Source organism: Numida meleagris, chromosome 6 (assembly GCF_002078875.1).
Source record: "Numida meleagris isolate 19003 breed g44 Domestic line chromosome 6, NumMel1.0, whole genome shotgun sequence".
Lineage (NCBI taxonomy): Eukaryota > Metazoa > Chordata > Aves > Galliformes > Numididae > Numida > Numida meleagris.
This window is the reverse complement of record NC_034414.1, coordinates 15,267,990-15,291,541: the sequence shown is the minus strand read 5'-3', so window position 1 is coordinate 15,291,541 and position 23,552 is coordinate 15,267,990. Positions and strand designations below refer to the sequence as shown.

General features: G+C 39.2%; 1 protein-coding gene across 4 annotated transcripts in view; it reads left to right on the top strand.

Moving 5' to 3' along the window:
• Positions 1 to 23,552, top strand: part of AP2A2 (adaptor related protein complex 2 alpha 2 subunit) — a 45,014-nt gene that overhangs the window by 12,636 nt on the left and 8,826 nt on the right. For 2 of the 4 annotated variants that reach the window (XM_021402255.1, XM_021402257.1), the window contains 14 exons: positions 256 to 324; positions 9,225 to 9,367; positions 10,177 to 10,370; positions 12,214 to 12,343; positions 13,300 to 13,401; positions 14,814 to 14,922; positions 15,415 to 15,565; positions 15,983 to 16,151; positions 17,038 to 17,175; positions 18,126 to 18,308; positions 18,589 to 18,686; positions 18,850 to 19,081; positions 20,116 to 20,289; positions 21,526 to 21,689. In XM_021402255.1, the coding sequence (XP_021257930.1) occupies positions 256 to 324; positions 9,225 to 9,367; positions 10,177 to 10,370; positions 12,214 to 12,343; positions 13,300 to 13,401; positions 14,814 to 14,922; positions 15,415 to 15,565; positions 15,983 to 16,151; positions 17,038 to 17,175; positions 18,126 to 18,308; positions 18,589 to 18,686; positions 18,850 to 19,081; positions 20,116 to 20,289; positions 21,526 to 21,689 (2,056 nt within the window). Of the gene's footprint in view, positions 1 to 255; positions 325 to 9,224; positions 9,368 to 10,176; positions 10,371 to 12,213; positions 12,344 to 13,299; positions 13,402 to 14,813; positions 14,923 to 15,414; positions 15,566 to 15,982; positions 16,152 to 17,037; positions 17,176 to 18,125; positions 18,309 to 18,588; positions 18,687 to 18,849; positions 19,082 to 20,115; positions 20,290 to 21,525; positions 21,690 to 23,428; positions 23,507 to 23,552 lie in introns of all 4 variants that reach the window. The other 2 variants (XM_021402258.1, XM_021402256.1) reach the window with 2 other exon arrangements.

Below are 23,552 nucleotides of genomic sequence, written 5' to 3'. Positions count from 1 at the left end.
ACTGTCTGAAGTCTGCAAGTAAAATGTTTTGAAACCTGGATGTGTTGTTAGCTTCTTGGATTCTCGTATAAAGCGATGCTTCAGTTCCTTCTATGATGCTTGCCTTCATCCAGTCCTAATGCTGCTTTGGGAAGGGAAAGTAATAATTCCTCCTGATGTTTGTATGTTCATGCAAAGTGATTGGGTGGAAAGAAACCTGAGGTTGGCACGGCTGTTTGAAATATTGTATCCTGATGTCTGCTCTTTTCATTTCAGGCAAAAGTAAAGAAGCGGAGATAAAGAGAATAAATAAAGAACTGGCAAACATCCGGTCAAAATTTAAAGGTAAGTGAACTGACCATTCTGAACTATACTGTTCACTTTCCTCGTTACGTTTTTGTGAGTTTTTTTTTTTCTTTTCTATGTTTGGATTTTTTTGTGTGTCAGTTGCAGACATAAGCAAAATTCTAGAGTGGGCCGTTAAAATAACTGCTGAAAGTGTTCTCTTAAGTACAGAACTTCCTGACTGTCGTGTGACTCAGCCATAACAGAAGAAAATGAGCTACTGTTCACAGACTTTGTAATGCTTTGCCACCCAGCCATGTGAGTGCTCAGCCTGTTTTCTTGCAGAAGACCGTGAGTTAGTTTGAAAAAAAAACATGGGTGGGTGTAATTATTTTCAGTGAAGCAGAACATATTGAAGCATCCCTCCCACCCCCATCTGCTTAGGAAAGTAATGTATTAAACTCTCTTCTAGAAAAGTTTAGATAAGAATGTGTAGTTGATGAGGCCATATTGACCACTCCCATAAATAACAGCATCAAAGGTTATTCGTATGGAACCAAGTGTATGCAGTGATTCATTCCATCCTCATCCTGTTCTAAGAGGCAGCAGGTCACTTCTTAACCAATGCTGTAACTGTATTTGAGTAGTTAAGTTTGTACGTGGCTTCAAATTTTAAAGATTCTGAACGATAGTTGAAATTCTAATGAATGAAATTTCAGCAGAAATGGCTACGGTAAACATTCTGTTTAAAGAGGTACGGGTGCGTGGACCTAGATGAGGCCTTGCCACTTTGGGGTCGTATGTATAGCTTCAGAACCTGCTGGCTTTGGATTAAACCTTTTTACCTTCGTTGTCTATCTTGACCTCGCCTAGCATTTCTATTTGGAATACTAATTGCATTAGCAAAGTCTGAAATAACTTTTCAGAACTACATAGGGATCTGTTGATATTCTTTTAAGTGGTGTGTCTCTTAAGGGTGTATGGCAAAGTGAAATTAGTGGAAAGATAAAAATACATTTCTGTGATTGACTTACTGAACATGTACACTAACTTCTTGAACTGTTTTTCTCTACATTGAGCCACTTCATGTGCAAGGCATGCTAACTGTATCTAGTATAGATCTTGCTTGGAGAGGAAACTTTGTTAAATGCTACAATTTTATGCTTACTTTTACTAGGTAATAAGGTCATGCTTATTGATCATACAGTCGGAACTAACAACCAAATGTGCTTGCTGCTCAGGGTGAATGAAGGCAGTGTCTGATGGAGTCACTGCAGAGTGGACACAAGTTTTATTCTTGGGTTGGATAATGGAAAACTAAGCTCTAGAACAGACAGTGCAAAGCCTCTTACTTATGCCAAAAATCAGACCACCATCAGTGTCAGATGGGAGCTTTGCTGTGAGAGGGAAGTGAAAAATAATTTGACAGCATAGGGAGGTGACTAAATGTGAACTTCCTTTTTTTGTTTTCCCTGGAAAAGTCACTAAAGTACCTCCATTATCCTATGATGAAGATTACCTAACTGGATAAAATACACTGATGCTTCTAAAAGAAAAATTTTATCAACAGAGACATGCGAAGGCTTCTAATGTAGAAGAATTTCTTAACTTTCCTTGAGTGTCTTGCTTTCTGATTAACTTTTACTCTCCCTGCTGTTAACACTCAGGTTTTTAGAGGTGTCTTAATGAGGCCTCCTGCCTTTTTCAATGCCCGTTTTATGGCTTGTTCCAAGTTAGCTCCCAAATTCAATGTCAGCCTACTGCTCCTCACAAGGGGAGCAGAGGATCAGCACTGAGCTCTGCTCCCTGGTGACAGCAACAGGGCCTGAGGGAATGGCATGCAGATGCATCAGGGGAGGGTCAGGTTGGATGGTAGGAAAAGGTTCTTTACTGAGAGGGCGGTTGAGCTTGGAGCAGGCCCCCTGGGGCACTGGTCATGGCCCCAAGCTGCCAGAGTTGAAGGAGCATTTGGACAACGCTCTTCAGACCTAGGGTTTGGATTTTGGGTGGTCCTGTGTGGAGCCGGGAGCTGGGCTCAATGATCCTCATGTGTCCCTTCTAATTCAGGAGATTCTGTGATTCTGTGGTGCCTGCTTTGTGGCACGTAGAACAGGAGAAGTCATCTGGTTAATGAGTTCTGGGAAAAGAAAGACGAAGTTCCCATCAGCCCAATTCTCCAGCCTTTCAAGCTCCCTCTGGATGGTATCACAACCCTTTTGGTGCCACTCCTTCCAGCTTTGTACCCTCTGCAAATTTGCTGAGGGAGCATTTTGCCCCATCACTCAGACCACTAAAGAAGATGTTAAAGGAGAGTGAAGCTAGTCACTGCTAGTTCCTGGCCTCCAATTAGACTTTGTGCCACTGATCATCACTCTTGCAATGAGTCCAAAACCATCAAAACATATTTAAAAAAAAAAAAAAAAAAAAAACTGCCAAATCAATTATTGAGGCTCCATCTCTTTTCTGCTATTGGATTATATTTACTCTTTGCTGTTCCTGTCTTTGTGAAACATGAGGTTCTGTTAACCTCACAGCTAAACGTGCTGTCATAAATGCAATAAGGAATTACAGAAAAGTTTATAATAGCTGTTTAAGTACTGGGTTGCAGGGATGTTATCCAGTTCTTACTGTTTGACTGTGGCTGAGTCCTATTAAGTAATCTCTTCAGGCAGCAGTTAGTATCTCACTTTCTGCTTGCTAGCACAACTCCTTAACTTTATACCTGACTTGAAAAGCTCTAATCGTATGTTCTTCTCTGTCGTTAACGTGGCACAGGGGAGAAGTGATCTTAGAAACTTCCAGCCGTGTAGAACCATGAATCAGGTGATGATCAAAGAGTTGAGGTATTGTCAGTAAAGCGGTGTAAAAACTTCAGTCAGTGTACATGATGCGTAACATCCTTTAAGCATAGTTTAAATGGTTCTGAATAAATATCAGGATGCATTCAAGGGAGTAACTTGAATGAAATATGAGTTAGCCTTCCCATTAAATGATCTTCACGTATACATTACACTGTGGACTTTAGATGTCGTTCAAATGAAGGTGGTAACTTGACATTCTCTGAAGGAAAATGAGACATAAATGTCAAAATTTGGGTGGGTCTGAGTTTGGACAGCTTGTAACTGCTTGCAGCCTTGAGGTGAGGAGGTGATAGCTGTGTATCTTTCTGCTGCAGAAATTCTGTGTGGGCTTTGTGCAACGTAGTTTTCCTTTGCAGATGTCAACATAAAAACAAACATCTTCATAATGTTTTTTTTCCCTCAGTTCCATCGAGATCATTCAGTTTAACCCAATTCCTTTTTATATAGCACTGACCTTTATTTTTTTTTTTTAATGTTTGTTAAATAAGGCAAATGTGTGGTGGAGTCCCTTAAGATGGGATCCCTTGCTAAATAATGATGGTGTACATGGGGGCCCTGTGAGAATTACCTGGCTGACGATGCAGGCGTTAGGCTGGCTGTGTCCCTGTGACCAGTGAAAGATCTGGCTGTAAGAAGCAAGGCTGGCAGTTGTCGCAAGCATGCCCTTGCTTGAGCCCACCATAAGAGGCTGCTAGCATTCCCTTCCTCTAGACTCCTATACAATACATGTTCTGTTGCAGTGTCTAGCCCCCCACCTCATGTAGCTAGCAAGATATTGTGAGAATGTAAGTATTAATACTCCTTGTCTGTCAAAGAAGAAGCTAGTAAGTCTGTTGCCCGCTTTGTTTGGGTTAAGCTGCTATTTAAAATACCCTTGTGCTTAACGGACTTGGATACGGTTGCATATGTCTGGAAAAGCTGTGCTTTTCTTGAATCGATGCAGCGGATGTCGTGCTGCTGGGCTTGGGTCTGGCTTCCGTGCTACCGGCTCTAAAGGAATCCAGAATCTCAGTACTTCAAGTGGCTTTGTCTCTTGTTTCAGCATGAGAAAACTGAGTTGCTAAGGTCAGCGTGTCCTTGACAGTTGCTTCAAACACTTCTGCAGTGACTGAGATAAGACTTGTGCGGTATCAAGAAACGACACCAGTGTAATAAAGCAGAACTTGTAGGAGTTGTGTGAAGCAGAGAAAAAATATTCCGTTGGTTTTGTATTCAGATTACAAGCTGATTTTGTTCCCAGGCTTGAGCCAAACTGGAAGCCTGACTATCAGAGTATTAAATTGTAAAGGAGATCTGCTTTTTTTCAGTGAAAAACAACTGGCTTATTGATTTGTTGCTTAATTTTGATCTCTCAAAGAAAATTTGTGTAATAGCAAAACTGCCCACCTATCTGTACCGTGTTTCTGCAGATGAAGGAGTTGTGGCTTGATTCAGATCTGACATTAGAGCTTAGGCTTTTTTTCTGGTTGCTTAATGAGTTTTGCGTTAGAAGAGTAGCTGTTAGATTTAGATAAGCCGGTGTATCTTAGTTTTGGTTTCTGCAGAAGAACACCCATGTCAGTTTGAATAGATATTTATTTATATAGATAGATAGATAGATGTTATTTTTTTTTTTTTTAAGTTCAAGTCAGTTGTTTTCCCAAGCTCACAGTAAGAAGATCAAGAGAAGCCTCTAAATTCCTGTTTTAAGCAGCCCATCCACTGTTACACAGCTTTCCATCGTGTGTCAGAGATCTTCCATTATTTTCAGTTGGGTCTAGTGTTTGTCACACTGCTTTCATGCATCAATTAGACAAGCAGAAGACAATCTGACAGTAAAGTAAGCGTCTTCACTGACAAAGTGAATTGTTAGAAGCAAAACCAGGCTTCAAATATCAACTGAATTGTAAGGGTGCTCTAGTAATACTGTTTTTGTGGTTGTACGGTAGCTAAATACTACTCTCTCGTGGATTTTATGGGTTGTCAGTCACAAATGTTCAGTCTTTTGTTGAGAGGGTTTGGGCTGCATCACACTCACAGCAAGACAAATCTTGTCTTAACTTAAAGTTTAGGTACATTCATAAGAAGCTTTGGTTTGTGGGCATTAGGCTATGAGCACATCATATGCACAAACAGGTCGCTGTGTAAAGTTACACAGCTGAAGTAATGTAGAGAGAAAGCACATTAAAAGCAGGGGAATACTTAAGGATGTTATCCACTGTGTTTTATATAAGCCACTATCGAAGTTCTGAAAGCTAGAACGTTTCTAGACTTGGAGATAGCGATCAACTGTGAGGATGCTCGTGGGACTTGAAAGAGCTTTCCTGCCCTGTCCTCCAGTGAACGTCCTACAGGGCCGAGCTGCTTTGCAGGCCCCTCTGGCTGGTGGCAGGCTCTGTAGCTGCGTGGCAGAGTGAGTAAAATTGAAAAACAGATGCTGTGTTTTGACTGACGGTCCAAATCGTGGACAGAGGGTGCTGCCTCGGAACCAAAAGGTCTTGTAATGCATTTCTGCCTTCTTTCTGCCATTTTGGAAGGCTGCCTGAAGGAGATCTAGCAAACTAAACTGTTCAGGGAAAGCAAGTAGTCTTTGAAATGCCCCACTGTGCTCAAAACCTGCTGACGTGTTCTGGATCCTTCCTGTTTCTGCTGACTTGATTTGCAGTACTTACAAATGTACGTGGAAGCATTTAAAAATGGGCTGAGTTGAAAGAAACGATTGTGCACTGCAATAAAGATAACAGAACATGCAAAACTTCCTTCTGCTTTTGTTTTTAGGATGTTTGCTTGGATCTGGGAGGGGCTGTACTATTTTAGCCTGTACTTAAGCAGCGAGATTTGTTAGTAGTGTTTAAAATAGAGCCTTTTAACTCAGTAAACGGCTACTTGTCTGGGATAGAATTGAATAGTTAGCATTTCAATAAGAATCTGAAGCAAAGTTTTCTTCAAAACACTGTTAAATTTAGATAAGTGCAGTGAGACCTTTGCGGTGCTTTTTTTTTAAATGCACAGCTAATCAAATGGTATTTAAAATACCATTGGGGAGGGTAAAAAAAAAAAAGGGTGGAAATGACATGGTATTTTTGTTGGGGACTAAAAGCTTTAAAGAGGAGATTTAGTGCCCAGTGCATGGCTTAATTTTGAGGTTTCCTGTTAATCAGAATCTTCACTTTGCCTGTGCTGTGTGACAGAAGCTGCTGAAAACAGACAATAAATATTTTTTTTTCTTAAGGAGAAGTGTTTCAGGAACTGTTACAATGGTGTTTCTCATTAGAAAGAAGCTGCTTTTTTCTTGGTAGTAGGATGGTGGTGTTTTGAGGCTTGATTGCGTGGGATAGTTTCCATCGAAGATGCTTCAGTTACCCTAAGATGCAAGGTCATTGCTAATCTGAGCTCTGAGAATATTGGTATCTTGGAAGAACATAACACTTAAAATACCTGGATCCTGAACCAGAAAAGGAATGGCCAAGTCATGACAAATATTTTGTTGTGAAAGCCATTGCAAGTCTGAGTACGCGTACTTTCATCTGCTTGTGCTTTTCGTCAAGCAGTTGGGTCGCATTGTTCTGTACTCCCTTTTTGATCTCGCAAAGTCAACAGCGCTCATTTGGGAAGATGAGAAGAACGAGGTTTCTACCTGGGACTTCTTTGTATTCCTACACTAACGGTTGAGCAGTCTTGCAGACTCAGGTTTCTTTCACTTATGGTAAAGTAGCTGTGAAGCTACCTTCTGACACCTTCCGTTGTATCTAGATCTCTGAGAGAAGTAATCATGATATTGATGCTTTTAAATGCCCTAGCAAGTCCTCAGTTACGTAGATCTCAGCCACTAGAGGAACACAGACTAATATGAGTTCAGGGTATTTAGTATCTCCTCCTTTGAATTGTAATAGTATCTGACAGTTGGATCCAACATCACCTGTTCTTCTAATCATTTGCCTGGGAACCGTTGGCTTGTCACTGGTTGGCAGCTTTTCTCTGATTAGCATAAAATTAGTTTCAAGGTAAAGCTGCATTTTGTTCATAACAAAAGATCTACTGCTGGTTTAAAAAAAAAAAAAAAAAAAAAGCAAACCACCCAAATCCTGTAAGACTGAATGGTGTCTATAGATGACAATTTAAATGACATCACTGGCTGTCTTACAGCTGCAGTTATGTGCTTAAATTTGGTTTCTCTTTTAAAATACAACTAAATACATGAAAGCTGGGAGTTTCTTTTAAGTAGAAAAATACCAGCATGAAGCCTAGAGAGTCAAAACAGAAAGCAGCCCCCCAAAACATGGACACAGTTGCAGTCTGTACGCGTAACCTTGACTTCTTGTCTCCTTCAATGTGGCAGCATGGTTTTTCTTGATTCAGTAACACTGCGTGGCTTCAAACACGGATGTTAGCATTCATTCCTTCACAAACTGTGAGGTTCGTTTATAGAGGTGTTTTGGTAAAGGTGAAATCTATGGGGACTAGAGATTCTTGCCATGGGAAGTCTAACCTGGTTCTGCACCAGCAGATGAGAAGGAAGGGGGAACTTCTATACTATTAAGACTTTTGAGTCGGTTTTTAATTATGTGTTTGGCTGCTCGTTACATAAATCTCAAGTGATTTTTGTTATTTTTGTTTTAAGAGTGCAGCATGGAGCTTTTTTGGTAAGGGCAACGACTTGGGTATATCTTTTTTCAGCTTCTCGTTATGCGGTGCTATTCTGACTGAACTTGCCCATCATGAAGGAATGCACATTGATCTGACAGGAGTTATTCTGGGCCCAGAATGCGGAGGCTAAGGAGCTTATGTAGCCTTTTAGGCAGTAGCATCTATCAAAATTTTGCTAACCTGACTAAACTTCAGCACTCAAGCTTGTATCATTTAGTGGATGTTCCTTGACTTCCTGATTTAGGACAGGGAGAGAGAATTTTGCAAAAAGCACTTTTCCAAAAGAAAATATTTTTTTAAAAGCAGTAGCCTGCCTGATCAGCTGTAAGCTTCTGTACTGTTTCATCTAACTGGGTACAGAATAAAATGCTTTAGAAGACCTTGCTAACAAGCTTCTAAAATTCAGAAGTACTGCAACATCAATCTGCATAGAACCATTAAGGTTGGAAAATATGACTAAGGGCATCTAGTCCTACCATCAAATAAAAGTGAAACCTATTTAGGATGTATTTTGTTTCTAAAAATGAAGCACTTGTGAGTGCTCTCATTTTACAAACACTTGTATTCGGAAGACATCCTAATGACGCAGCAGGAGAATTCAGAGACTAGCTGATAGCATTACTTCATGGCTGTACTTTAAGATATAGGTGATGGCAAATGGAATTTACACTGAAGTCTTCAGAGTTGATTTTTTTTCCTATATATGATGTATTTCAGATTCCAGTAAATACCTGGATCTAATATGTAAATGCTTTGATTCAGTGACCGCTCAGTCTTTTCATGGTTTCAGCATTTCTATTCCATTAGGAAGAGGTACAAGCTACCTGTGTCCTATGACTGTTCTGTAACTCTCTTTTAATTTCTGTTTAAAGTCCAAATGATGATGTACTTGGTTTTTCTGATGTGTTGATGACTGCTTCTGATAACTTTCATGTTTTTAGCACAAAATGATGTAAAGATTTTTAGTCCTGTTTAGGTCAGAGTGAAGAGAATCTTATGCATTTTATTCACTGTAGAGTGAATAAAAGCTCAAATAATAATTTAAAATATGACATTTGACTACTGCAATCAATTAATTACTTACATTTCAACTGAAACTATAAAAATATTCAGTGATTTACATCTAGCGTATACTTGCATTTCTTGCACGTGAGACAGTACTTCTGACATTATAAAAGCAGCCTGGAAAGTTTTCATTTATTGTTAAGTGAATGCCAAGGCTAATGGTGCAAAAACTGCAATCACCTGACTAATAACTGAATGCTCAAAGGTTTTCTGTTTTATATGGTAATACACGATAAATCAAATGTCAGTCTTCATTACTAGGTACAATTTGTCTTGTTACTATATTTAAGTGTAGTATTAAGTGTAGTATTTAAATGATACTTGAGTGGAACCCTCTCCCAGGGGAGGAGGAAAAGCAGATGTAGGAACAATATAGGCTTAATTGCTTTTCATTTCCCTGTTTTCTAGGTGACAAGGCTCTGGATGGTTACAGTAAGAAAAAATATGTCTGCAAGCTGCTTTTCATCTTTCTCCTGGGGCATGACATTGACTTTGGTCACATGGAAGCTGTAAACCTGCTCAGTTCCAACAGATACACAGAAAAACAAATTGTGAGTAAGAATATTTCTTCAAAAGATGAATCATTCTGTCTAATATCCTGCCTCAGCTGTATAATCTGTAAGGGTTTTCCTGTCCCTCAAGTTATGGATATAGCAGTGATTCTAAAATGTAAATACCTTCGTTCACAAAAGATCTTGTATCTTGTACTAATAAGTGACTTGAGAAGCATTGCAGTAGTGCTTCAGTAAATTCCACAAATTGTAACAGCTAAAACCTGTACTCTGTGCAAGAATGCCATTTTTGTTTGATCACTGCCTTGAGTCTTGCATTCAGATAGAGACAGAGACTTCAGAGAAACGTTAGCCATTGCTAACAAACTATAATGCAAGCATGAGTTCCGCTTTATGTGGTATGTAGTGGTTAGCCATTAATACACGAACCGCAATGGGCAATTAAGCTTTAATTTTCAGAATCTCTTTAAATTTTCTTAAGTAAGGACACATGTATCGAGTACATGTAACGTACTGGTGCCTAAACAATAAGCCAAATTCTTCTTTTGCTTCCCGTTCAAATATTATCCCACTCGCACAGAATGATCTTTTGATTACATGCTGCAACAGATTGATCTGCAGACCTTGAGCCTTCCATCTTTCACCAAGACCCGATAAATAATGGAAACATCAAACTGATTCATCCGCGCTGCATCTTTCTAGCCTTCACTCTAGTGTGTAACTGTATTTCTGCCCACAGATTTGATACTGGAGACACGGTGGGTCTCAAAGTATTCCTTGTGGCATTAGCAGATAGCATATCATGCCAGCTAAAATAAACGTTCCTTTTCCTTTTTCCTGAAACGCAGGGCTATCTCTTCATCTCCGTACTAGTGAACTCTAACAGCGAGCTGATCCGCTTGATAAACAATGCCATCAAGAATGACCTGGCCAGCCGCAACCCCACCTTCATGGGTCTAGCTCTGCATTGTATCGCTAACGTGGGTAGCAGGGAGATGGCAGAAGCGTTTGCTGGAGAAATTCCAAAAATACTTGTAGCTGGGTAGGTATGACACGCCTCCTTCAAATGCAATACTGATAAACCTTTTCGGTGACTCAGTTCAATGGGAGCAGCTGAATCCATGCTTTGAGCAGTGTAAATGGTGAAGGTCGCCCATAACTGCAAATGTTCTGGTAAACCCAAGGATGGAGTTCCTTGTATAAGCGTACAGAAACTACATGAGAAATTAAGACTGTCAACATCTTGAGTAGATTTTTATAGCTTTGTCTACTGATCAAATTTTTGTTCTATATAAAACCACGGTAATGAACACTGAAATGTCTGTTTTACTTCCCTTACCTCTCTTGATGAAAAGAAGTAAATGAAAATAAGTAGGGGCTTAAACTACAAATTTGGTTACAAAAGCTTTTTTTAATAGCTCTGACTTCATAAGGAATGTGCTAATATTCTGTAGAGTGAGTGTTCTTGCCTCCTCTGATGGCCTTGTGAACAGGAGTTCCTGTAAACAACAAGTAGTCACAGCCACTCTAAATTTCACTTCTTATTGCTAAGAAATCTCTGACCAGGCCTGCTAAATGTCTGAAAAGTAGTTAACTAAATTTATTAGAAAGCTTGAGATTGCTGGACTTTTTTTTTTCCTTTTTTTTTTTCATTTTTTGAAACTTTAAAATAATGTGCAAAGTCTAAGCTGTTGACAAGAAGGATGCAATAAGTGATATCTATTTGTGGCAAAATTCATGTGAAACACTTTTGAACTCTTGAGTTTGTTTTATGCTACCACACTTGAACAATATTAATGTTCCGCTGACCTAAAATTTGGGCCAGAAAGAGAAGAATAAGCAGCCAGCACCTGCTTCTCCCTATAAGCCTAGTCTCATTGATGAAACTGGGAGAAATCTATCCCAGAATTCTGGAATTCCGCCTTCCTCAGACTTGAAATTCCCTGTGTTATGTGTGTCTAGAGAAAATGCGTTCATCAGTCATAAACAGAGCAGAGCACTTTCAGCTGAGACTAGTTTGAACACTGAGCTTTTTATCCCCTAAGTCTTCAGGGCTTGAAGGATGTATGGAATGGTCTCATGGAAAATAGGTAACTTCTTAAATAATGAGGAGACTGAACTTCTATTGGGGATGTGGACTTCTCTGAACATTTAACTGAGATTGCACAGTATAGATTGCCTCTTAAAACTTTCAGTGCTCTGTATTTATTTTTTAGCTGTTGTGACACGTGCAATGTACTCAAAACCAAACAAAAATACACCAATTCACTATTCTGTGAAAGGAAGCTCACTGAACTAGAATAGTACTATGCACTATGCTGCTCCCAAAATAGTCAGTTCCTCTGCCAGCACTGTGGTTGGCAAGGTGAATGGACTTGTGGGTTGCACGTTTGGTGACAGCCAGTCAGTTTGCATGCTGCCTCTTGGTAATGAAGCTGTTGAGTAGATGATGATTCATCTCTGGTATGCAGCACCTGTCAGGAGATCCAGCTTTGTTCACACGCATAATGGACCTGAACTGTTTGTCCTGAGTCCGTTTGGAAGAAGCTTCTGTTGGTGACGTTTAGTGAAATCTTGACTCATTGAGGAGTTCTGATGATGAAAGTTCAGCTCTGATGAAAAGTTATGGGATGTCTCCTTAAGTAACGGAATCATTATAGGAGCTACTAGACACGTGTAGTGATGGAGCACTTGACTAGTTAAAATTCTTGGATGAATTTTAGAACAAATGCTGTTACTGAGGAGGATCTTGCATGGCAAACTTGTGTTGGAAAGATGCTCCCTCAAAGAGACTGCTGAGCCTGTGCAAAGAGTAGCGTAATGTTACCTGTGAGTATTGCTGTGACTTTACTATGGGTTTAAAATACGGCGGTTCTGTCTTGCAGAGATACTATGGATAGTGTGAAGCAGAGTGCTGCCTTATGCTTGCTGCGTTTGTATAGGACTTCTCCTGACCTTGTCCCCATGGGAGACTGGACGTCCAGAGTGGTACATCTCCTCAACGACCAGCACTTGGTAAATCAGCTTAGTTATTCTTCTTTGGCTACTCCATGTATGAGTTTACTTCTCTAGAGTCTTTTCACCAAGTGGGTTGCTGTTTTCTTAAGGCAAGGGTAAAGAGATGGAAGAAAAAGTTGTTCTTTTATGAATTGCTGTATATATTAATTTTTTTAAAGCGTTACTTGCCTTAATTATTCTTGGCAAGCAAAAGGAATGGTACGCACAAGTTCTTTGTTTGCTCTGACTGTAATCGTTTGCCTTATGATCCTGAGTCAGATGTATAGATGTAATACTGATTTTCTTAGGATTAAACAGGCACTAAAAATGCAAGGCCTGATTTAACAGTGTTTGGACTTCACTGTCCTGTGCTATCCATGTTGTCATTCTTATCCTGCTGGTTCAAAAAGAAAAGCCTGTTGTTTTAGATAACAGACTACCTTTTTCTTTCTGATTACTTTAGGAAAAAAGTCTCTTTCGACCTGTGCTTTGATTGTATTGGGAACACTTTGGGAACACTTTAGTCTTCAGTAATATAAAGTGTTTGTATTATACAAAGCCCTCTCTTCACATTCAGTTGCCAGAATGCTTTTCTGGATCATCTTGCTTCCTGGTTTTTTTTACTCGTGCTTCTCTTGTTTAAGAAGATAATTTCCAACCAGGCTTTATTTTAGTGCAGCTCTCTGAATATATTTTTAGATGTATTATCCAAACATTAGACAAAGCTAATATGAAATCAACATGAAATGCTCCGCAGGCACAACAGTGTCATGTTGAAAATCCTACCCGGTTTTAAGGATGTATAATTTGTCTAGATGTTTGCCAAATAAATGGCTTTTTAATATGGGTCTTTGTCGTGGGGATTAACTCAGTTTTCTTTTATATTAAAAATAACTGTCAGTGAAAGGTAGTGTTAACAAGCAGCAGCCTAAATTGTTTTTAAAAGGAACACGTGGTTTTGTTTTTCTTTCTAGGGTGTGGTTACTGCTGCTACAAGTCTGATCACAACTTTGGCACAGAAGAACCCAGAAGAGTTCAAAACTTCGGTCTCTTTGGCAGTGTCGAGACTAAGCAGAGTGAGTCCAATGATAACTCTGATAATAATTTACAGTTGCCTAATTTATTCTGCATTCTAGGTCAGATTTATTTAGTGTACCATTAAAACCAAGAGTTATTCAATTTTAATTCATACAGCTAGTTCAGGCAGTGTTTTAACATTTCTTGCTTAGCTGGACGGAAAGCTTAACTTCCCAAACTTTCTTTTGGTATAATCCTTGCTACACTGTAAATGGATGTTGCAAAACATTATCTCTCAGCAGTATGTATTCTCAAGTATCCCCGTGATGTAATTGAGTTTTTTAAATCGTCTTTTTATGTTGCTAGAACACCAGGGAGTACTTGAATAAAAGGTTCTACAAATTTCTGCACAGAACTCTCAAAAATTACAGCCTATGCTTCTAACTATATTTAAGCTTCTTACAAGATGAGTTGTCTTTCTTTTCATACTTCTGAGCTGCCACTGGGTTAATATTCTTAAGTATTTGATATTCTATAAATGGGTGTAGGGAATTAAGCAGGGGCAAGGACTTCAGGGAGAAGAGCAGAGACATTTCTGTATGGATGCCAAGTTTCCAAGTTAGCATCTTCATGCTGGAAAACATATGTTACAGTTTTGTTTTACTGTAGTCTCTTTGAAAGCTTGCAAGCCATGTGAGGACACTACTGCACAGCTGTGTGCTGAGCTTCAGTTTATGTGTGGTCTTAGATGCAAAATCAGAGAAACTTAATTTCTCTTCAAGTCTGAAGATTCTGTGTAATTCTTAAAAGCAAAGGAAGTGCATAGCTGTTCTGTAATGGAGAAGCAAGAGTTAGAATTTCCTCAAGCAAGGCTAATGCCAGACTTGTGCTAACCCTAGAATCAAAGGGGGTAAAGAAATGCACAAAGAGGGGTGCTCCCTCTGAAATCTAATCTAATTCTCGTCACACTCTATGCATAAAAACCTCTTCTGTGAAAGCCATTAGTTCTTTGGTGTGGAGTATGAATGGTAATGAAGGTGTTAGTTCAGTTTGCCATAGCATCTTCTATTTGATATTCTAAGTTTACCTGCCAATGGTCAGTCAAGCATAACACTGGAATCAGCCAATAGAAAGCCTAAATAATATGAAATGCTGAACCAAGGAAGTCAAGCTTCTAGTTAAACATCTTGATGCTATGAGATGATCATCTTCATTTTTAAGAAAAGCAAGTATGCTTTCAGGAAGAAACTCAATGGAATACTTTATTAGTAAAGCTGAATTTCTTGTATTAGATAACCTGATGTTGTACTTGGTAGTATGACAGTTCGCACGTAGTTAAGCTACTTGATTAATCATTTTGGGGGACATAATTTTGTAAGCCTCTGTCAAAAGTGACCTACAGTGTTCTTTAGCTGCTTATCATGATTGCAAATCACTTAAGTAGCTGAAGTAATGTCTGCTTATTTTACAGATTGTAACTTCTGCATCAACAGATCTTCAGGACTATACGTACTATTTTGTTCCTGCTCCTTGGTTATCTGTGAAACTTCTGAGGCTCTTACAGTGCTATCCACCTCCAGGTAATGCACAAATCGCAACAGTGGCCATATCTTATGCAGTTTATTATATTCAAAGAGCTACTGCGCTGTGGTGTGGCCATTAACTCGGAGTGCAAGCACTGTGCCTTAAGCCAAGGGTACTGAAGCCTGTACTTCTGAGTTTTTCAGATTGCTCTAAGCTACATGTTTTATTGAACTATGTTGTGTTTAGTTTTGAAGTGTCAAACCAGTATGTAACACGCAGTAGCCATTTTAAAGGTACTTAACACTATCAATGATATTAAAGCCTTGAAATATATTACAGTGCCGATTACGTTCGGCTTTTCCTCTCATTCAGTAGATATTGCTTGGAATTTTTGATGTCTGTACACTGTGGTTGAGGGGGAGTGGGCGAACGGTTCAACGTGTCAGAATACTTCAGTTTAATCCCTGGGTTTAGCAAGGTGGAAGGCTTTAGGTAGAGGTTAGGGTGTTAAGCAAAATGAAGTTGTCCAACGGCTTGTTCTTCTCCAGAAGACCCTGCGGTACGTGGTCGTCTCACAGAATGCCTAGAAACTATTCTTAACAAAGCACAGGAGCCACCAAAGTCAAAGAAAGTACAACACTCAAATGCGAAGAATGCTGTGCTGTTTGAGGCGATCAGTTTAATTATACATCACGACAGGTGAGCTGGGAAAACAGTTCTATTGCGGTATGACTTTTCTAAAAGAAAAATCATGGCTCATGAACACTGAACAAATTTTTACTAGATGGGGAGAAGCAGAATAAGAAGTTGCTTGCTAGGCTGGAGCACAACCCCTGCAATTGGTTTGAAAGTTAATGAACTGTGTCACTGGCAGAATAGTTTATTATGGCTTTTCTTGCTTTTTTAGGAGCGAGTGTTTTGTGTTGAGCTCACCACTTTAATCCGTTAGATATGATTTGTTGGCAGTATCTGAATTTTCATTTCACCAGCAGGGCGTTCTAGTAGACACCTTCTGAGGCACTTTAAGAAATTTGCACTGCTGAAATAGTATTCTGTATTTGATGTTCTCGAATCTGTTGCTTTTAACCCTTTCACTTTCTCTCCTGTTCTGTGCAGTGAGCCAAATCTACTAGTCCGTGCCTGTAACCAGCTAGGTCAGTTCTTGCAGCACCGAGAAACTAATTTGCGTTACCTAGCACTGGAAAGCATGTGCACGCTTGCCAGCTCTGAATTCTCACATGAGGCTGTGAAAACACACATAGAAACTGTTATCAATGCACTAAAGGTAAATATTAAGTGTACGGTCGGTTTTCAGTCTCTTCTCCCACCCCTCATGTCCCTTTCTTCGCTGCTTTTCCTCCCTGTCACCCCCAAAGCCCCTTATCCCTGGTTAGGCTAGTAATACTTAGGAATCAAAGGAGTTATTTTCCTCGATCAGGCTGTGCTGGCAGTAATAGAGGTCAGCTTTACTTTGTTTCTTCAGCTCACTAGTGAATCTGATACTTGTAGCTGTGGCCCCTGTAACAGTATCCTCCTCAATCTGTAGTGAAGCTGAAACTTGAAATTCGAAATGGAGAACACTGAGGAAGACTTTGTCCTGCTACCGTCTTGCTTGTATCACGTATTTTACCTTCACTGCGGTAGCTGAAGGAGAGCAGTGAAGTAGATTAGCTTCCACTGGAGCATGTGCAATTTTCCAAAAGTTAAGAAACCAGAAAGATGAATTTTCAGGTCATATTTCTGTGAGAAAGCAGACATCAAGAGGAAGACTAATTTGCACGTACATTTACTTTCACAGTTCAGTGTTTACATGTATTGTTTTCTTCCAAGCTCATACTGTAGAATATTCGTCTAACCTCAAAATGCAGGTCTGCTTTAGCTGAGCTTCTATTGATTTGAGGCAAGCTCCACATGAAAACTGCAAGACGTTAACTGCTCATTGGCCTGGTGACAATTTGGCAATTTCAGCCAGTTGTTAGTTCATCTGTGGCCAGTGGTACCAATTAGCTAGTACACAGAAGACTACAAACTCATTCACAGAAGTTCACTGTGCCTATGAAAAACTTTGAAAATTTGACCATGAATTATAATGTTTCGTCTCTTCGTTAAGTTGCATCTTTTCCAAACAAAGGTGAAATTGTCTTGACTTTTTGCTGTATGTCCTTTTGCAGACTGAAAGAGATGTGAGCGTACGGCAAAGAGCTGTAGATCTCCTGTATGCAATGTGTGACCGAAGCAACGCCCAGCAGATTGTGGCTGAAATGCTGAATTACTTGGAGACTGCTGATTATTCCATTAGGGAAGAAATTGTGAGATATTTTTAGTTCCTCAATTTTTCATATCTGACTTTGGTATCGCACTTATTGATTGGGATGTTATTTGTGGTAGAAATCCTTGAGCTGTGGTTTTAGAAACAAACTGAAAGGCTGTTAGTCTAGTAGCAAAGGATGTTCTTCGTTTAGGTTAAACTGCTGGAGGAGGGGAGAAAAAAGCACTTGAAAATAAGGAATTTTAAAACCTAATCTTAGCTTCAGGGCATTGCATGTAGAAAGTGAAACGTCGATGTTGTTTACTGATGTTTGAGCAGATACAGTCTCTAGATCTGAGAGTTACGTCCTTCTCAAGTCTACTGATGAGTAGCTTAAAAAACTACTGTGATGTCTACTTACTAGTAGGTAGAACTTCTTCCTATGTATGCTGTAAGGACATTGTTTCAGTCCAAAGACTCCCCAAAACGATGGCTGGTGATCAGACATCTATTTCCTTCCTCCTGGGGGGGGGGGAGAAAATTGCAGAAGGTGTAATGCCAGATCGTGGCATTTCTGAAACGGTAGCCAAAATCTATGCTTGTGGTAATTATTTAGTTTAGATGAGCACTAAATTTCCTTGAGCCGTGAAATGATCCTTTTTAAAATTTTTTTTCAAGAAGTTTTCAGTTTTTTAATCAGAGCTGTCTCAGTGATAGATTAATTTGTGATTTTATAGCAAAGCAAGCATTCAAAAGTATACAGCCTCAGATGCATCACATTCAGATGCATTGCTAGGAAAGTATTATGTACCTGGCAGCTGGTGTTTTCTGGCAGAAGATGTCAGTGTTCATCTTTTGCCTTTGCCATGGGAGCAAGTGGGCTAGTGGACGCATCTGAAAATGAGGCTTCTGTGCTACCATGTGATATCACTGAATGAATGTAAAAGTAAATCCTGACATACAGGTTATAGTAGAAGCTAGTCAACCTTCTTGATTCTTTTGCGTGTTCAGGTTCTGAAAGTTGCAATTCTAGCAGAGAAGTATGCAGTGGATTATACCTGGTATGTGGACACAATCCTGAATCTGATTCGTATTGCCGGTGACTACGTCAGTGAAGAAGTATGGTACCGAGTCATTCAGATCGTTATCAACAGGGATGATGTTCAAGGGTACGCTGCAAAGACTGTTTTTGAGGTGAGAATAATTGGATGGATTAATAAGGAAATTATGTTAGCTGGAAAATTTCTGAAAGGTAGTAAAAATAGAAGCCTTTTACAGTGGTTTTTTTTTTCCCCTGAGTTCTCTGGTTGCAGGAATCCAAACTGAGTAATAACTTGGTGATCTGTCTGGAAGTATGTAACCATTACCTGCTCTAATACAAAAGTAGGCTAGGAAACTAAACAAGGGAATGAGAGATGGCAAAGATATTTTTTAAATACAATAGAGATCAATGACTATTACTGTGTTCCTACAGGCCCTTCAAGCGCCAGCATGCCATGAGAACCTTGTAAAAGTAGGTGGCTACATCTTGGGAGAATTTGGAAATCTGATAGCAGGTGATCCAAGATCAAGGTAAAACACCTTTTAATTTCACTGAAGTACTTTTTTAAAAAAATCCATCTATTTAATATTCCTAAAAGTCAGTCAAGAAATGATTCAGCTCTTGATAATAATGCCACTGTGGTTGTCATGTCAACAGAATCTGAACTAATTATTTTTCTTCCCTTCTTTCAAGTCCGCTCATCCAGTTCAACTTGCTACATTCCAAGTTTCATCTGTGTAGTGTTCCTACCCGAGCTCTGCTTCTGTCTACCTACATCAAGTTTGTGAACCTGTTTCCAGAAATCAAAACTACAATTCAAGATGTATTGCGCAGTGACAGTCAGCTAAAGAATGCTGATGTTGAGCTGCAGCAGAGAGCTGTTGAGTATTTGAGGCTCAGTACTATTGCCAGTACTGATATATTGGTAGGTATAGAACCTTTTTTTATTATGCAGAACTCCTTTGCTGTTTCTTCTCTCAATAAGTAAACTTAACTAAACCTTAGCTGATTGCTCAGAAATCCTAATGCAGAATTAAAGATCTGTAACATGGACGCTGGTTCTTTTTAGTGTACATAACTCAGCTGCGGCCCTCTTTAATTTAGAACTGAAATCAAAGGTGTTACTTCTTTAGCAAGTTAAATGACTGCTTGTATATTAATAAAAACTTTCTAGGTTTTCAGAGATTTGATAAGCATTTCAAAGATGTATTTATTGGATCAAGTCCTCAAATTCTCAAACTGCCTGATTTCTTTCACTTCCATTCCTCCACACTATGATCCAGTTGTCTTCATGTCCTTTAGCTTTGCAATTATTGAGAAGTTAATGTCACCTCTGAGTGTGAGTGAAGGAAAATAGCATAGCCTAAGGAACCCTTGACAAAGGCAATGCGTAAACTGAGACCAAACAGAGTAGGAAGTCCTCGCTTAATCCTTTCAGATGTTTTGATGCTAGCGTTAAGCAGTTACAGACTATTTCTGAAGATCTGTGAAATCTACTTGTTTGCTGGTGGGCAAGAAACTTTTGTCTCTAGGAATTCCAGGTGCTTTGATCTGATGCTCTCGGATCTGGCCAGAGCATGGTGCTCTCAGCCTAGGTCTATAGACGTCTAGGTCTGACTAGATCCTGGGGTAATCTGTGGTTTCAGGTTTTGGTGTAGGTCTGCTATAGTCTTCTCCCTCCCTCCCTCTTCATTTATTTATTTTTTAAACGTACTTTATCAAACAGGTAATACACTCTTGTTCTCCTAAGCAGCTGCTTTAGGAGAACTTCAGAAAGTTTTAAATAATTTCTGTTAATGGCAAGTCTTATCTACCACTGTGTACCAGACTGCATATAGTCATGTTCTGTGTAGGTAATTATTTCTTCTTTTGCCTGAATGTCTCTTCAAAGACTGGGAAGTTGATTTGGCTTATTCTGTAAATATAATTAGTATACTTTTTTTTTTTTCCTGTGATAAGGCTACAGTGCTAGAAGAAATGCCTCCCTTTCCAGAGAGGGAATCTTCTATTTTGGCTAAACTGAAGAAGAAGAAAGGCCCAGGCACAGTTACTGACCTGGAAGAGATCAAAAAGGAGAGGAGCTCTGATATGAATGGAAGTGCTGAACCTGCATCTGTCAATGCCAGTGCTGTTGTGAGTTTAAAATCTGTTCTTACTTCACTAACTCAGAGGGTGTGCAGGTGAGGAAAGCCTGGTTTCCTTGGCTTTTTAGGGGCTTAAAGCTTCTTGTCTCAAATTTCAGACTATGAACATTTGCTATACAGTAGTCCCTTCTATGTTGTTATTTTGAGAAATATTGCTGTAGTCTTAAAAATCGAAATTTCCTTGCTGATGAAGGCTATAGTGAAGGTGAGATGTTTGAAATTCAAGTTACTCCTTTAAAAGTGTCGATTGTTCTTCTCCGTTGTCTAACATACCTAATTCTGCATCTTGTTTTGGGTTACTATTGTTTTTACTAGAAGTGGATGACACTTGACTGGGATGTCCTTAAATCAATAATTCCTGTTTATTTGATGGTACTATTTCTGTTCAGTTACGGTACACAAGTCTTCATTTTCTTCTGTGCTGAACCATCTCATTTTAATGTCAGTGAAGGCTGGTAAAATGAATGATTCCCATGACATAATACTTGTTAATGTTCTAATTTGCAGGTTATGCTTGTAAATACAGTTGAGATGCAGTAGCATTTTAGCATGTTCCCTGCCTTGCAACTTAGTCCTTTAACTCTTAATCATTTCAGTATATAAGAGTTAATGTTCCAAATGAGTTATGTTTGAACGGACAGATATATCTTTCCTGCAGAAAAGATAGCAAACATTCTTTATGTGCCAAATTGCCTGATGTTTCTGGTATTTAAAATTGTATTCTGCCTTTTGAGCTTCCCTTTGAGTTGAAGCAGTGTAAGAAATTCTGCTAAGTTACCTTCATCACCGGTTTGGATGTCACCTTATCTTGGATGCCTGAAGATGAACTTGGAGTTCATCTCTTTATTTTGAGTAGATCTTACTGATTCATTTCTGAAAAAAATTTTAACCAGGGATTTTTTGGTTAGCCTGCATCAAAGTCAGTCTTTGGAGTATATGAAAATTTTGAGTTGGCTTGTGTTTGAATTAGGTCTGAAATTTTGTTCTCGTGTCTCATGACTTGCATCCTCAGCATATCTGGCATAACGTAGGGTGCTAATATCTAATGCATGAACACTTCATTTAACGATCAGTCTCTGCTTTGCTCTTGCACATGACTTGTGCACGTATGAAGCCTTTATTTTATTAACAGTGCATGATTCTGTCTCCTGGTCACTGGATTTGTTCTACTTGAGCAAATTTATATTTTTTGAGATCTGATCTCTACGTATCTTGTCTTCCCTAGTCTACTCCTTCTCCATCTGCGGATCTGCTGGGTCTGGGTGCAGCCCCTCTCACCAATTCAGCTCCCCCACCTTCCTCTAGTGGTAGCCTGCTGGTGGATGTATTTTCAGATTCAGCTTCTGCTGTTGCACCTCTTGCTCCTGGTTCTGATGACAACTTTGCAAGGTAATTAAGTCATCCTCTAAGGCATCTGGTAAAGCATTTGTCTACTAAAGCAGGATTAGATAAAAGAATACAAACAATAAATAACTTTTGGTTTTGTTCCAGTTTACTGAATGCATTCCTGGTAGTAGTTGTGCATCATGAGAGGTATTCTTGAACTTTGTGCTGGACATGCTATCTTTATCGAATACCTCTGCTCATGGGAAACTGAGTCTGAAGTAAGCAACCTGAGAACGTTAGCCACACAGTCTCGTCTAGCTTTCGTGCTGGTTTTGCTTCTTTGTTAAACTAAGCTGCCTGTGCATCTTAATGATATATCTTGAATTTGGGCAATATCTGGCCTGATGTCTATCAGTTTAGGTTTGTCATGTTGTATCCTTGCATCTACATACTTATGGCAAACCGACACTGAAATATATACTGGTTCTCAGAATTTCAAGATATACTTTAATTGTTGTGCCACTGTCTGATAAACAGGTGTTTAAAAAAAAAAGAGAAAAAAAAGAAAAACAAAATAAGCTTTTCTTTTTTGAGGGGATTTGATACAAGTATCTTCCTAACTACACTGCCAACTGTAGCGTCAGGCAGAATGTATTATTAACCCCTTTAATATTAATAGCCACTGTGCCTGTGCTCTCATGTTATTTGGCTAAAACATTGGAAATAAATATTGTAAGATCATGGTATACCTTAAAAATCTATCATTCTTTGCCCAGAGAGCTTGTTACTATTGTCAAGGACCGCATTTTGAGTGATGTGATGACAAATTTGCAATGTATCTTAATATGGAATATATAATTATTGAAACTAATCTGCCTGGACCACTGAGAATTTCATCGAAATTTTATACTAGACAATATACTGTTGCAGGTTTTCAGTGATTAAGACTTGATCCCATATTTCCCCTGGAAGGCAATGAGTGATATTTGGTAATGCTACACAATATTTGAAGAAGCAACACAAGCTTGTTAGAGCTTTCTCTAAAATGTTGTTGTTTTTTTTTTACATAAAACTAGTAGCTTAATAAATAGAAGTTTTCTGAAAAGTTTTCTCTTTCTGCTGAAGGAAGCATAGCATTGCCCAGCCCCTTGATCTGTCTGTCTGTAGGTGATGAAACACTTCTCTCACGCTGTTGAGAAGTTGCCTTTCTTAGTTTCTTGCCACTTTTTAATACTGTTGTCACTTTTGCTTCTAATCTGTCACTTGAGTAAGCCTTTCTCTGTGTGCCCGTATATTCTTGCCTACATTTTAAATACTTGTAAGCATTGTAACTGATATACTTGTAATCGATCACGCCGCTGTAGTTAGAAATACCACTGATGTTGATGAGGTCTCTGCTTAAAAGCGCACATTCACAGTAGCCAACGTACGTCTGCATTTACGGTTTTGAACTGAATCTTTCTTACAGTCACAATTAACCACGTAAAAGGATTTTGTTAAGAGGTATGAACTTGAGCTACTGAGCACCTTCAGCCATCTCCTGTCTTCAGGAGGAATTGCTGGTTCCTACCATCAGGGAGGGGTGGGTTGGGGGAGAGAAGAGGGAGGGGGGAATCATTTAATGCCTAAAACCTTTCTAGGTGTAATGAGCTAGGGCAGCTAATTAATTTTTCGTGCATTAAACTCAGCAGTGCCATTTTTGAGGAAGGAGGTAAAAGAAGTAACTAAGCACTAAGCTGTCTTTACTAACTCCTGCTGTCTCTGTCGCTGCCACCTTTCTTCCTTTGTGCTGCCTGAACTAGCCCTGACCTGGCTTCATCTGAGGTAGTTTCTGAGGAACCAGCTGATACTGTGCATGATGCTGATGAGCTTTTTCACAAGTAAGCAATACTAAAACCTTGCAAGGCTGGGCAACTTCAAGAATAT